The sequence below is a fragment of the Callospermophilus lateralis genome, chromosome 13 (assembly GCF_048772815.1).
Source record: "Callospermophilus lateralis isolate mCalLat2 chromosome 13, mCalLat2.hap1, whole genome shotgun sequence".
NCBI lineage: Eukaryota > Metazoa > Chordata > Mammalia > Rodentia > Sciuridae > Callospermophilus > Callospermophilus lateralis.
Genome location: NC_135317.1, coordinates 63,917,008 through 63,933,368, shown reverse-complemented (window position 1 = coordinate 63,933,368; position 16,361 = coordinate 63,917,008). Strand labels below are relative to the sequence as shown.

Here is a 16,361-nt window from a genome sequence, read left to right as displayed (position 1 = left end):
GTAAGACTAAAGGCAAAGACAAGCCTTTTGGCTTTCATATAAGACATAGAACTCAGGCAGTATAAGGGAATATAACCAAAATGATGAATATTAAGAAAAACTGGATATTGATTTATATTTCAAATCCCTAAACTTTATTAGGCTGAGAGTATGGTCTCTGAGATTGACATAATTTAAATAAACATATTCATTTATAAAATAAAATATTACGAATCTTATATTGTTAAATATATAAACACAAACAGCTTACTAGCCCAAGAAATAATAATGACAGAAAATTTCTTTCCTTATCTGTTAGATTCTATTGTCTTCATATTCCATTTACCACAGGAGGGAAAGAATTGGCTACAGAATACACAATCTGAAATTAAACTAAATTTGGAAAAAAATAATCATCTTATTTAACAAAATATTGCATAATACTTTAAAAGGCTAAGTTTCTAAGTGAGGCTAACAGTAAGACATATTTTTTAGTAAGACATATTTTATAATATTAATATCAACGGAAGGACCCTATTACGAAGCTTATTACAGTGTGCTCCAAATTGGAATGCAGGTCCAGCATGGTGACCCAAACCTGTAATCCCAGCAACTTGGGAGACTGAGGCAGTAGGATCAAGAGTTGAAAATCAGCCTTAGGAACTTAGTGAGGCCCTAAGCAACTCAGTGAGACCCTGTCTCTAAATAATATATAAAAAGGGCTGGGGATATGGCTCAGTGGTTGAGTGCCCCTGGGCTGAATCCCTGCTACAGGGGGAATAAAAAAAACTGGAATGCAGATGTGAAAAGACAGAGTGTCTCTGTAGCCTTAAGGATTGTTGGGCTAGGCCTGAGTCAGTCCCAGGTTGTAGCCAACAACTAGAACAGTTTTTCCCCCTCATGAGCAATTCAAACATTACTTTCTATGTGTGCCTAGAATTTCAGAATTGGGTAGGAATGAGTATTTCAGGATGACTCTTCATTTATTGGGGTGGAGGGGAATGCTACTGTAACTTCTATCATTAACTAAAAGCATCGCTCAGGATATAAATAGAAATCCTTATTTAATAAAAGCCAACCCCATCACCATCTGAAATACAAAGAAAATTTAAATCTTCTTTTATGGGTATTTTCTTGATTTGTATTTAAAAATCTGGGAGAGAGCTGGGTGTGGTGGCATGTGCCTATAATCCCAGCTACTCAGAAAACTGATACAGAATCATAACTTCCAAACCAGCTGGGGCAATTTAGTGAGATCCTACCTCAAAAACAAACAAAAACAAGGTGGGTTAGGGGTATACCTCTGTGGTAGAGCACTTGCCTAGACAGAGGCCTGGGTTCAATCCCCAGCACTAGAAAAATAAATAAATAAATTACGGAAGAAAATAAAAATGTCAACTATTACTGTAATAAAAACTATAAGCTGACTATGAACTAAATAAATACTAGCTGTTAATAATTCAGAAGCCATAAAAATGTTAAGAATGTTAACTCTCACAATTAAAATATAACTTATGTCCTTTTTTTTCTTATGTCCTTCTATATCAACCTTTAATAAAACATTTAATAACTGTTTTACAGCTACTTCACTAAAAATATTTAATGATAAATATGAGCTGTATTTTCTTACCCACTAGCCTCTGGAGGAAACCTGACGGTAACCTTTCCCATTTCTGCACCAGGAAGCTCAATAAATTTCCCAACATCTTGTTTTTTCTCAGGTGCCTAAAAAAACAGAATATTCTCAACAACAAAAAGTTGTCTGGTTAAATGTTTAAGAATACATCCATTCAACAAATACTCATGAACTATTACTTATCAGACATGACACTGGTTATGAGCAAAATGATGACTAGTACATCATCCTTGCACCTGAGGACTCAAAATCTGATGAAAGAAATAAATAAAACCAAACACAAGCAATATCAACATGTACAAGGTGCCACTGAAGCACTCAGTTGAAATTAGTTAACAGTATCTAGGATCAACGGGAAATTTAAAAGGAAGTAAAAACCAAGCTAGACCTTGGAAAGTAAGTAAAACACTAAGCAGACTCTGGAGAAGAGGATTTTTTTCCTACATTCTCTATGCCACAGAATCAACAAAAAGGCTCTGAAGAATCTCAGGATCCAATGGGCAATGGTTTTCAAAACTGAGAACAAAATATTCAGGGGAAAAAAAAAGATGGCACAGTTGTAAAATACTGAGGATGGGAGCTGGGGATGTAGCTTAGTGGTAGAAGCATGAACAAGGCCCTAGGTTCAATCACCAGCACAAAACAAAACAAAATAAAAATGAGATTTCAATTATATGGAGTTTGGATGCCTAAGGAATACACATTGTATCATCACAATCTTTCAGACATATAAAGATTAGGGCTTTATGTAATTGAACAGTTGAATCAAACCAAGACAATGATGTTAGCTACTTCTTAGAAGCTTTATCATCAGTAGAAATAACTATATTTTCAAAACTAGGGTTTCAGACCAAAATGTTAGCATTAAAAAACGCTTACCACTCTAGCTTTGTTTGTTGAAACATCCCACTTGGCACCTACTGACTGGAAGGCCTGCTGGGCTTCAAGAAAGCCAAACCAACGTTTTACATGAACTGGAGTTTTGTTCTGTTTCAATTGTTCCTGCCATGCAGCATTTCCTAATAGCAAACATAATTTAATAAAATTTCAGATTCAAAACAAATTCTAATCATGGTTAATTTAAGTAAATGCAACTTAAAGTCGTGTTTCTATAATGAAGCTTTTAAAAAAAATTCATTTTTTAATTGTAGTTGTCATAATTTTTATTTTATTTGTTTTTATATGGTGCTGAGGATCGAACCCAGGGCCTCGAACGCACTAGGCAAGTACTCTACAGCTGAGCCACAATCCCAGCCCTAATGAAGCTTTTAAAATGTGGATATATGTGGAAATGTTTTCTTATACTTTTATATATTTTATAGAATTCACAAAACCATTACAAATATTTTTTCAGTTCAATTCACTGAAGTTCTCTAATATTAGATCCTGCTTTTACTCCCTCAACACATGCATTGTCAAAATAAATGCTTTGTTTCATAATTAAAGTTTTAAGTGTATCAACTGGAGAAAACAATAAAATCAAGAAGTAGTTTGTTTCCTCAGATATAATATTAAAAAGACACTGATGGAAAAATTTATTTAAGTCATTAGCATTAAAAAGCTACAATCCTAACAGAATTATAGGAGAATATTACATCTCTTTCACGAATACTAGGTCAAAATTCAAAATAGGCAAATACATCATGAAAAAGTTCAGTTCAATTAAAATAGACCTTCATTTTATGTTGGTTATTGTTATAACAATTTAATTTTGAGGAAGTTTAAAGCACAAAAGAGTAGAGAACATAAATAATGCCTATGCATGTACCATAACCCAAATATTTTGCCCTATTGTATTCAGGGTTTTTTTAAGAAAATAACAAAATTCAAGTTCCCTTTGTATCTCATCAATCCCATGATCCTTCCTCCCTACTTTGTAAATTTCTATTAAATACACATAGCTACATGCTTATAATCCCAGTGAACTGAGAGCCTAAGGCAGGAGGATCACCAGTTTGAGGCTAGCTTCAGCAATTTAGTGAGACCCTGTCTCAAAATACAAATAAAAAGGACTGGGAATGTATTTCAGTGTCCTTGGGTTAAATTCCTAGTACTACTTACTATTTAACCCCGTTTCAATTAATTATACTGATGATTTTGTTCATGGTTATACACAGATTAATCCACCTTAAGCTTTAATAAATCAAAGACTCCCACAAATTATAATCACATCACCCTATGTCATTCTCAATAATCGGTGTTTTCTCTCATATATGATGTACCTTTGCAAAGCATGCTCATATGTCCCTATGTAATCATCTTGGCTTCTCTGTGGTCACTTACACAATCAAAATTTTATTTCATTTTTTAAAATTTTTTAAAAATATTTTTTAGTTGTAGATGGACACATGCCTTTATTTTATTTATTTATTATTTATGTGGTGCTGAGGATTGCACCCAGCGCCTCACATGTGCTAGACGATGCTGTACCACTGAGCCACAACCCCAGCCCCCAAAGTTTTATTTTTTAAAGGTGCTAACTCCTCTCTGGCCTAGTTCCATAAGTGATCTTGTGTCATAAAAGCCTAACTTCATTCCAGAATTATTTACTTTGGCATTTACCTCCTTAAAATCTGGAATACATGGCTGACCAAACCATCTTATATTTTCTTGCTTCTATAAATTCTTTTCCCCAAACTCTAGTCTATTTCCTAAACTCAATGGAATTACAGAGGTTTGTCTCTAAATTTCTGCAACTCTGTGGAGTGTTGGTTATATTCCATTATCTTGACTGTGATGATGGTTTCACAGGTGTATATCATGTTAACATTTACCAAATTATACAATTTAAGTAAGTGTTTTATATATCAATTGAACCTCATGAAAAGTTGTCTGTTTTTTTTTTTAAATAAATTGACTTTCCAAGTTCCTAAGTATATATTTCTATCTGTTACATGGGAGAGGAGGAAGTAAGTGTTGGGGATGAAACTTAGCAGTAGAGTACTTGCCTAGGCCCTGTGTTTCATCAACAACCCAGGAGAAAAACAAAAAAAGAAAATTAGTGTCCTGCCAGAAGAATAACAGTCCAAACTACCTCACTATCCACCCCCTTCTAACAGTCCTACTAGCAGTAAATATTTTTTCAAATGAGAGACAAGTGTCTAGAGTCAAGTAATGGCTGAGGTAGGACAATTACTGACCAGAAATGGGATAATGGCTTCTTAAACAGGAACAAAGACACCTCCAAAGGCAAGAGGGATTAGTGAGACAGATGACCCCCAAGGACAGAGTACAGGAAATTCCCATATTGTACAGAAATAAAATGGAGCACTCACTCCTCTGAAAAAGTCATAAAAGTACTACCTAGGGCTGTGGTTGTGGCTCAGCAGTAAAGTGTTCACCTAGCATGTGCGAGGCCCTGAGTTCAATCCTCAGCACCCATAAAAAATAAATAAATAAACAAACAAACAAACAAACAAACTAAAGGTATTAAAAAAAAAGTACTACCTAAACATTATGCACACATATACAGAAACACAAAAATACATGTACTTATCCAAAACAATATTTAATGATTAAAACAGATTTTTTTTAAGAGAAATTCTTGATACCTTTTAGAGTGGCCCAAACACATATATCTGCTAAGGTCATGGAGTTTCCAACTAAGTATGTTCTCAGAGATAGGCAATGATTGAGCTCACTGATTGCAGAAGCAAACAAATTACACGAAGACAATTTTGTAGTGCTAAATTCCAACCAGTGATCAACCTATAAACACAAAGACAGAAAACAAATACACCCCACACTTAGAAAAAATTCTAGTTAACTTGAGCAACAGTACACTCTTGGATGCCTTAGTTAGAATTACAATTATCTCAAATTATACAATCCATTCTATGGATTCAATTTTGGATACCTGGGATCTAAAATGGCATTTAAGCCCTATGCAACTTAAGGAGACCCTACCTTAAAAACAAAAACAGGCTGAGGATGTAACTCAGTGGTTAAGCACCCCTGTGTTCAATCCCTGATACCAAAACAAAACAAATTCATCTTGTCTCCAAAAAATAAAATAAAATAAAAGTAAAAAAAAAAAATTATTAAAAAAAGACCTGAGAACTGGTAATAGGAAGGAGTAACCAACTTGAAACAACTAAAAAAGCAGGTCTTAGTCTGCAGAATGTAAAAGTAAATAGTTAAAAACCATTCTTTATATTTTAAGCTTTATGACATTCAGAAGAATCAGAATACAAATAAGGTAGAGGGAAAATGCACCTTCAGAATGGAACCAACAATTAATCAGTTATGACTGTAATTAAATAAAGTATATACTCAGAAAAGAAAATGGGATCCAAACTTGTATGTTACCCTGGGCAAATCTCTTAATTTTTCTAGACTTGTTGCTTAACTTGTCAAGTAAGTTAGTTAAATTAGATGATCTAGGAATCTGGGTAGATAAACGTAACACTAAATGCCAATAGAACCTCTGATGTGGGATTAAACATTCAAACTTTAGAGCTTATAAAAAATTAATCTTTTTATTAAAGTAAAAACACAATGAGCATTCCTTAACCTGATCTATGATGAATACTGTAAATATCCTTAAGTAGAATAATAGTACAAAATGCAGGTGAGGTGGCATAAGCCTATAGTCCCAGCTACTTGGGAAGGTTGAGGGAGAAGGACTACTTGAGCACAGGACTATGAAGTTGGTGTGGGCAATACAGCATAATGCTGTAATAATAATAATAGTATAAAACAATGTATTAGAAGATGATAAAGCTTGTAAAAATTCAGAAGCATAAATCAAAACAAAACACAAAGAAATGTTCACTGTTTACCTCAGTATGCTCCATCAAGTTAGTGCCATAGAGCCCAGCTGTAGTTGCAACTCTAGCCAAGTAGCGAAGTATGGAATTTATGTCTGTGAATACCACATTTCTACAAAATAAGAATGAGATAAAGTACCATATATGGTTACTCTCACAAATCAGTGAGTCATGAGACTTAATGAAAAAGCAAAAATAGAAACCTTAAATATTTACATGTTCTTTTCTACTATAGTAAAACAAAAGATCTGCTGATTTGCACGTTCTTTTCTACTATAGTAAACAAAAGATCTGCTGATTTGCATGGTCTTTTCTACTGTAGTAAAACAAAAAAGATCTGCTGATTTGTTCTTTATACTGTTTCTATCAAGTTCTGAACTGTTCTGAAATATCCAGCTAAATCTATAAATTTACGTTAGAACAGACTAAATGATACTTCAACTTCCTAATTTTTAGTTTCTATATTCAATAAAAACTGTTCAGTGGTGAAATATGAAAATTATTAGATATAGAGAAAAAAATGATTTAAAATAAATCAAGGTGGGGTGGGGATATGACTCAGAGGTAGAGTACCTGCCTCTTATGTATGAGGCTCTTGGTTCCTCCCCACCACCATGAAAAAGGTAAAATAAATAAATCAAGACAAAGAAACCAAGGATTCACAGGCTATTGTCAATTTTATGGTAAAGAAGGCAAACCAAACCCCATTGCAGCCAGGCACAAAAGTGTGCATCTATAGTTCCACTACTCAAGAGGCTAAGACAGGAGGATTACCCGAGTCCACAATTTTGAGGGCAGTCTGAGCAACATAGACAGGCCCCATCTTAAAATTGCAAGGTAAAATTGTACTTTTTTTTTTTTTTAATTTATTTTTGCAGTACTGGGGACTGAATCCATAGCCTCCCACACTGAGTTACATCCCCACCCCTTTTTATTTTGAAACAGGGTCTATGTGTGTTACTAGAGACTAAACCCAGAGGTGCTTTACCATTGAGCTACATCCCCAGACTTTTTTTTTTTTTTTTTTTTTTTTAAATTAACGTTGAGACAGGGTCTCTATAAGTTGCAGAGTTTAGTCCCAAAACTTTGGATCATCCTGCTGGGCGCAATGGCGCATACCAGAATCCCAGCGGCTTGGGAGGCTGAAACAGGAGAATCTTGAGTTCAAAGCCAGCTTTAGCAACTGCCAGGCACTAAACAACTCAGTGAGACCCTGCCTTTAATAAAATACAACATAGGGCTGAGGATGTGGCTCAATGGTTGAGTACCCCAAGTTCAATCCCCAGTACCAAACAAACAAAAAAACTGTTTAAAAAAAAAAAACAACTTGGATCATCTGCCTCAAGCCCCTGTAATTGCAAGTGTGGATAACAATGCTTGGCAAAAAGTACTTTTTTCTTTAAGAGATGTTAAAACATAAAAAGAAGAGACAACAGCAATAAAATTTTAGAAGCTAGGGGGCTGAGGGTGTATCTGAGTGGTACAGTTCTTACCTCATATGCACAAGGCCCTGGGGATCCCCAGCACCATGGGGGAAAAAAATCAGAAGCTGAAATTCAATCTTAAATGGACAAATTTGAAAACTAACTCAATTTAATGTCCGCAAAAGATGAGAATCAAGAAAAATAAGTATCTCTGCTGTGAGAATGAACTGGGGCTAAAATAGGCTTAGCTGAAAATCCCTTTAACAATCATTCAGAAACATGGGTATTCTCAAACTTACCCTCCACAGCTGTGCTACTTCACATACCCTACCCTGGAAAAACCTGAGTTTTTTTTTTTTGTCTAAAGAGTAAAACAGTCTTTGGATAATCAGATACCCAAGAAAAAACTAAGGACACTGACATTAGAGGTTCCTCAAATGAACAGCCCATCCTAGAATAGAACTTACAGCTGACAGGACCACCCCAAACTGGACATGCAGCTCAGTGAAAGTGCACTTGTCTAACATGCTTGAGGCCCTGGTCTGAATCCCCAGCATCGCAGAACAAGAAAAAGAAATTCTTCATAAGTCTTTTTTTTTTTTTCTCCTTTTCCAAAGATGCCAACATTTTACATTGTGGACTTATCAATTTCTTTCTCATTATTATTTATTTTCAGTATTTCTATTTTCCACCAGAATTATACAATTATCTATATGTATATATAATTATACAATTATATAATTATAATTAAATATAATTATAAGAATTTAAAAGTTTTAAATATAAATCTTTCTGAACATTTCCATTTATTTTAAACAGATTACAAGTTGTAATCAGATAGCTAGCTGACAAGCATAATTCTCTGGCTTGCTGTTCCTTGAGAATGACAAAGCATGCTTCTCTCTAGGAACAAAACCCATCTAATTAGCAAGTAAAACAAGCATACAAAATTTAATGATGAATATTTTTTAAATGTTGTTCAGTACTAAAAATAGAAATTAAAAAGCACTTACTCAGAAACACGAAGAATATTTTCTTTCCCTTCTTCAACAGAAATGCTGACATCACCTTTCACATGTTCTACTGCCAGCAAAGCTTCTAAAAATGACAGGATGAAAAGATTTCTCTTTAAAAACAATGTATATTTATAACTTGAATCACAAAGCATTAGGGAATGAGTCAACAAACTAATATTATGTCCCATAAGGAGTAACCGTTTTTTTTCCCCCCAGGATATAGACAGCAAATCTAGACTTTGATCTTGGAGAAATAAATTAGAATTCATTATTAGCACAGTCCATATGCTTCTGAATATGCTCAGGTTTTGATTAGTAACAATAAAATGAATCTTTTCCTTCTTCAGATGATAAGAAATTAGAATTGTACCTTGTATAAAAGTCAAAAGTATTTAAGTGATTACTATGTGGTAGGTTCTACACTAAATGCTTTAGAGTAATTACAATTTTTAATCTTTGTCATAACCTTAAGTTGATACCTTTATTCCCACTACAGAAGAGGAAACTGAAGCTTAGAGAGGTTAAAGAACCAGCCTGATGTCCTTAGCTAAATACATGGCAGTCAGGAGTTGAATGCAGCGCTTAGTCCAGACCTCCTACTCTGCAACAGAGTACTACTGCCTCTCAACACATTTTACTAAATTGACTCACTAATACTTTGTTTTCTTAATTTGTTAAGATGAACAGCTAGCATTCATATATCATTTCCAAATACCATGCTCCCTTGGAAACTACACCAGGTTAGGGAAAGTAACCTAGAATATCTTATTGTGCTAGAAATCAAGTTCTGTTTGAAGGTCTGTCCCCTCAGAAACTTATGTTGAAATTTCATAGCCACTATAACAATATCAAAAAATAGGACCTTTAACAGGTATTTTAGGTCAAGAGGCAATATGGGAATGGGTTTGCTCTCTCCCATGTGCTCTTTCTCAGCTCTTCTGCTATGTTATGACACAGCAAGAAGGACTTGCCAGATGTATCCCCTTGGTCACAGATTTACCATGCTCCAAAAACATCAGACAATAAACTTCTGTTCATTATAAATAACCCAATCTGGGATGCAGGGGTGTAGCTCAGTGGGAGAACACTTTTGTAGAGTGTGCAAGAGGATAACAACATTGCAAAATACTACTAATACTATTAGTAATAATAAAGTAATATATTACCCACTCTGTGGTATTCTGCCATATTAGCACAAAACAGATTAAAACAAGAAATTATTCAAAAGAGAGATAAAAAAAATCAGGTCACAAAGACATAGAGGCCAGCTTAGACTCCCCTGGCATATTGGGGCAATTTGACCACCAAAATGAAATAAATTTTAGCATATCATTACAAAAGAATCCTACTGAGCAAATAAAAGGAATAAACCATTACAAGCAACAAAATAAATATAAAAAACACTATCTTAGGAGTAAAAGAATATATAATATGGTTCAATGCACATGAAATTCTAGAAAAAGAAAACAAAGTGACAAAAAAACATGTCAGAGGCTACCAGGAGCCAGGGATGAGGAGATGACTAAAAAGGGAATAAGGGAATTTTTTGGAAGCAACAGAAATATTCTATATTATTGTTGTGGTGGAGGTTTATAAATTACATATATCACTGCATATTTTATGTCAACTTGTACTCATAAAGCTTGTATACTTGACTGTACACAAATTATAACTCAACAAAACTAATTTTTTAAAATATTTATTTTCTAGTTACAGGTAGATAATATATCTTTATTTTATTTTTATGTGGTGCTGAGGATCAAACCCAGTTTTTCACACATGCTAGGCGAGTGCTCTCCCTCTGAGCCACAACCCCAGCCCCAACAAAACTAATTTTTAAAAATAAAAAATTTTTAAATTGAAAATGAAAATAATGTAATACATTGAATATATTTATTTTACTATGATTTTTTTTAAATAGGAAAACTCTTCTCACAAAAAAAATGTCAACTAATGTAAAACAAATGCCAACTTGGAAAATAAATTATATCCTTTTCCTGGCAGTATAGGGGATGGAACCTAGGACCTCCCATATGCTAGGCAACTGCTGAGTTACACCCTCAGCTCTTTAAAAGGAACTGTAGAATCAGAAGGTCAACATTTGGCAACCATCATAATAATTAAGTTAGGCAGGAAACATTAATGAATGCTGAAATCAGCATGCAAAGGTTTAATGAAGAGAAGAATGTTTGCATGGTCCCAAAGTTCTCCCATTAAAATATCTATTAGTTAAAAGGGAAAACTGCAGTGGGAAAAGCTGGCAGATGCCCTCGTAAGTGATCAAGGTTGGAATTATTAGTAATGGGAAAATCAAATTCATGCATCAAATGATGGGCTGCAATGAAGAATAAGGAATCAATTCTGTAATAAAGAAAAAAGAATCACTCCTGCCAAAGATGCACAAGCTGAAATCTAGTCCCAAGAAAACATCAGACAACCTGATTAGGAGTTATTCTTCAAGAGATTTATAATCTTTAGAGGGGTCAAAGGTATGAAACCAAGGGAAAAAAAACTACTAAACTATTTCGAATTGAAAAAGATTGAGGCGACATGACAACAAAGTACAAACAAAACTTAGTCCTAGATTTTGGTCCTTATGCTATGGAAGACACTATTGAAGCAATCAGTGTTAGAAGAAGAACATACTTTAGATGTTAAGGATTTTATCAAGATGTATTTCCTGATTTTGATGATTATAAGAGGTCAGATGGAGAGATTTCTTCCTCTGGGTAATGCACACTGGAATATTCTGAGGTGCTGATGCATCATACTGCAGTATGCTCTCAGGTAGTACAAGGAAGAAAAGTTCTTGGTTCTATTGCATCTTCTTTAAAAGTTTTAAATTATTTTAACATTAAAAAATAACATTTAGACATATTAAAACAGAGGAATTCTAGCCATCCAATCCATCTTTTAAACATTTCATTTAATTTTATTATTTAAAGATAAAATGTATCTGACTTGAGTCACTGAAAAGAATTAAATAAAAAAACAAAAGATAGGTGAGGTACAACCAGAAGAAAAAGATATATTTTATAACTGGTCTATAGTCCAAAATAATAACACATTTCTTTAAAATTCTCTTTCAGAATACTAACTGCAATGTGGTTCCGAGTTCTATATTTCACTAAAGAAATAGATCAATCACCTTTAGAGTAATGATCTAAGCAACATTAGTAAAAACTATACCCACTTATCAATATCTAAAATGTGTCTGGAATGTTACCTACAGTCTCATTTTTTTCTGGCAACCAACACTATATAGAAAACATTAGCCCTCCCCCCCCTCCCTTTGTGGTGCTGGGGATTGAACTCAGGGCCTTGAGCAGGTTAGGCAAGTGTTCTACTGCTGGGCCACATCCCCAGTCCCTACCCCCTCTTCCTTAAATAAGCAAATTGTGGGAGTCACTAAACAAGGAATATCAAGGTTCCACAACTAATAATTAGCAGCCAGGACTGCACTCAGGCCTCCACAAACCAAATATCTTTGCTCTCAACCATGAGGCCACATTGTCTAATATTAGTCCAGCTCAAGAATCAAATCTATTTCTTTCAGAGCTCATTCATTTGTTGTGGTGTTAGCCCACAATTCCTGAAACCAATACACTAACACATATCATTTTTAATATCTAAAATGGTTATTTTTTAAGGGCTGGAAGTGTAACTCAATGGTAAACCTTTGCTTAGAATGCAGAAGGTCCTATGTTCAATCTTGAGCACCAAAAAAAAAAAAAAAAAAAAGTATTCCAATAAACTCACAACATCACCAAAGTTGAGAAAATAATGATTAATTTCATGATTCCCCGTGGTCAACTATATTTAAAAGTCTGGGCTTCTTGAACATTAGAAAGTACTTGTGTGGAGAAGGGGACACAGCTCAGTTGGTAGATCATTTGCCTAGCATGCACAAGGTCCTGGGTTCAATCCTCAGCACCAGAGTGGGGGGGGTGGGGAAGTACTGTGCATTTAAGTATGTATTAAAAAGCACAGGAGTAAAGTACTTAAAATTCTTTTGTGTAATTTCCCAAAGTAATGAAAAAGCAGAAATTCTACGCTCTTTACCCACGGTAACCTCGGCCAAGTTGAAAAAGCAATTTCAATTTCAACTTAAGATGTATCAGGAAGATGACAGATCTGATGTTTACTCTGACATTTACTACATCCACAGAGTGTGTAGAAAAACAACCCCATTAACGTGCAGCAAACCCGTTTTTAGTAATTATCCTTTTTACCACTCTTAACTAAAAATAAATGCAACCCCAGTTAAAATCTTAAATGCTAATAGGACAATCTACTTGGTTCATTTAGACCCTGACAAAATGTAAGGAAAAATCAACTAAATTCAAGATAACTTTTAAGACGACGAGAGTTGGGAGAGAAAATGCTAAAAACAAAGCGAAGATAAGTTTTAAGATGTTATTTCTACGACCAGTTCTTGGTCCCCAGAGGAATGCATTTCAAAAAGGGAGCAGGAAACCGGCTTAAAGTCAACTCTCTGAGAGAAGGTGGTCCAAAAGCCTCGGGTTGCCCTCCCTGGGCTCACACCGCGCCTTCCTCCACGCCCTGGAAACCGTTGTCTTCCGCAGCAGATGCCCCAGGTAAGGTGCAGAAGGCGAAGAGCTCTGGGCCTACTCCGTGTGTAGCTTGGGGAAAAGGGAAGGCCCATTCTCCCAGGCCGTGACCGCCGCCACTGCGCCAAGCCGGGGCGCAGCGAGGTTCCCAGCCCCGCACCCTCCCTGGCTGATGCAACCCACACGGTCGGCGGCAGCTGCCTCTTACCCAGGGGCGGGTCTCCAGAATTCACGGTGAGACAGAGCGTAGCCATCTCCACGGGTCTCCAGATACACCTGTCAGCCCGCCTGCCTGGCACCCTAAAGACCCGCGACCGGCTGAAAACGAGAGGATGCAACGTGTGCACGCGCCCGACGCCGCCGCAGCCTCCGCCCCGCCTATTTGCCGCGACCAATGCTGTCATCGCGCACGCCGTAGTGCGTCATCACGGCGCGCCGTCACCACCCTCGCTCTCGCCCTCCACGGGAGTTCCAAATCCTCGGTGCTCCGCCTTTCCGTAGCTATTCGGTAGAACCTGCGTGGCCTTCCACGCTGCTCTCCAAAATACTCTGAAGCGGACTGAACGTTACGACACTTCGCAAAAGAAAACAGCAAGGTTGTCAGACTGTTTCTACTGCGGGTTGGGCGTTTATGTGAAGTACTTGGCAGAACGTGCACTGTGTATTGTTAATTAGCATGTGTTGTATGCAAATGTACAGAAAAGTCCTGGAAGCTTACATACAAAATAACAGCCACGGTTACATTGGGATTTGGAGAAACTTCTTATGTTTTCTGTATTTTTATCAAGAGAGACATAGTTTAAAAGTTATTGTTTATTACAAAATAATGATTACAAGTGATTTTTTTTTTTTTTTTTTTTTTAATGAAAGACTTTTAAGGAAAACTGCTAGACCTAAGGGTATGGATCAGCAGCAAAGTGTTTGAAGCAAAGCAAAATTTCTGCCCCAGTTTGTCTTACTGTTGAGTGGACTGTGCAAACATGCTTTTCAGAAGGTCATCTGATTCTTCCTCTCTGTGGGGTGTGTGTGTGTGTGAGAGAGAGAGAGAGAGAGAAGAGAGAGAGAGAGAGAGAGAGAGAGACATTCTCCAAAGGCTGGTATTCAAACTCAGGGGGCCTGATATTAATCCCAAAAACTATCCCAACCTAATCCCATCCTCATTTTCTTAAAGTAACAGTGGTCAACTTTATGTTTTATATATAGCCCTTGATGCTGTATCACTGCAATTTATTTTTCAAAGGGACATGTTTCTTTCTCTTCTTTCTCTGCTCTTCCTTAATATCTCTCCCTCTCTAATCTCAGGGGAAACAGAATTACCTTTCTTCCCCATCGGAGGCAGTTATCTGTACTTAAGCACACACCCACCACCAGAATGGAGTAATTCAGACCTTGGGATAGCACCAGAAGATTTCAAAAATAACTCTCTCTCAAATTAACAAGTGAAGTACAACTCTGGACAGAACAAGGGGAATGTAGCCTTTGAATCTCCTCCAAAAAAAACCTGTTTCCTGGGATGGGCAGAATCATAGCCTCTGGGATTGGAGTCCCTTGTGCTTCTTTCTCCTTTACTAGCAAAGCAATAAAACTTCTTTTTCCTTTTTCTCAAAACCATGTCCTTGTTATTAGATTGGCATCAGGGACAAGGACTGAATTTTTGATAACATTAATCTCTCCTAAATGTTCTTGTTTTCACTAGAGAGTGTCATTTATATCCATCTTCCATGAGACTTGAGTGTTTAATGCCCCCATAGAGGCTTTACCTACTCTTATCCATTGAACCCAGTACCAAAGATGGCTCTGTTTATATGCAGCCAGCTTCCAGAGGTGGCAGGGTACCTAAGGCAGAGCAAGTTCTCTCCCTTCCCTCCCAGTTCTTTCCTATCAAAATCTCCAGAAATGCTGGCAGGGTACCTAAGGCAGAGCAAGTTCTCTCCCTTCCCTCCCAGTTCTTTCCTATCAAAATCTCCAGAAATGGGATCCTAATACTCATGTTCATCAAGTTCTCCAGGTGATTCTGTATGTACCAAACCTTGCCTTCGTACCTTCCTTTGTTGGAATTGATTTATTTTCTGCACACCCTGCCAGCTCTTAAGATTTTTATTTGTTGGAACAATGTCTTAGACATCATCAGACTCCTCATAATGCTTACTAGCAGATGCTGGAGATTCTTCCTACTGTGTCATTTTGGGTTATGAGGAAAAGGCCACAAAGCCTATATTTATAAAGACAAAAACTATAAAAGTTTACTTTGTAAAATGGAATTAAAAATTTAGGAACAATGGAAATAAATTTGTGTTATCTTTTATCTTAGAATGGTGTTCTTGAGCTATGTATTAATTCTTAGAATAAAGAAGAATAAGTTAAATATTAAATATTTGTATTTGTTGTTTGAGTTTTCCTGAACAGACATGACAAGCTGGAGCTCTGGGCCAGGGCCTTAAGAAAGCTGTCCTTGGAAAACACTGCCACAGTGCCTGTAAACTGTAAAGCATAAGGCTTTCCACAGTTTTGCCTCTTAGTGATTCACTAAATAGAATCAGTTTTACTTATTCCCTTTTGGAGCAAATGCTCTCTTGTTTGCTTGCTCTTCCAGCTGCTGTTTTTAAGGGACATCATAACCAGGAACATGAGTCTTGCAAAAATGGAAGACACAGTCACTTGGGATCTCAGCAAGCTTATATTGTGCTTATTTACATATATCCTCTTCTTGTTCTGAGAAGGATTTAATCCACTTTATATAGAAATGTAATAAAATAGAAATCATTTTAATTGAAGAAAGAAGACAATACAAAAGGAAGGTGACACAAAGAGAGGAGCTAGAGCACTGAAGAGAAGGAATGAACCCTTCTCTTCATACCTTCTTGGAATAAGCCACAAAACTCGACTTGAAGATAAGAGGAAAACTATCTATGACATGATGGGAAAAATCAGAATTTTCCTACTGTAGAAACAGAATTTCTCCCAGT

General features: G+C 36.1%; 1 protein-coding gene across 1 annotated transcript in view; it reads right to left on the bottom strand.

The window, feature by feature from the left end:
- The window catches only part of Eprs1 (glutamyl-prolyl-tRNA synthetase 1), a 75,485-nt gene extending 61,709 nt beyond the window's left edge, over positions 1 to 13,776 (bottom strand). The window contains exons 1-6 of the mRNA XM_076873118.1: positions 13,604 to 13,776; positions 8,822 to 8,906; positions 6,397 to 6,496; positions 5,167 to 5,323; positions 2,495 to 2,634; positions 1,610 to 1,704 (exon numbers count right to left, since the gene is read on the bottom strand). Coding sequence (XP_076729233.1) covers positions 1,610 to 1,704; positions 2,495 to 2,634; positions 5,167 to 5,323; positions 6,397 to 6,496; positions 8,822 to 8,906; positions 13,604 to 13,649 — 623 coding nt within the window. The 5' untranslated portion in view covers positions 13,650 to 13,776. The remainder of the gene's footprint in view (positions 1 to 1,609; positions 1,705 to 2,494; positions 2,635 to 5,166; positions 5,324 to 6,396; positions 6,497 to 8,821; positions 8,907 to 13,603) is intronic.
- Positions 13,777 to 16,361: the final 2,585 nt, after the last annotated feature.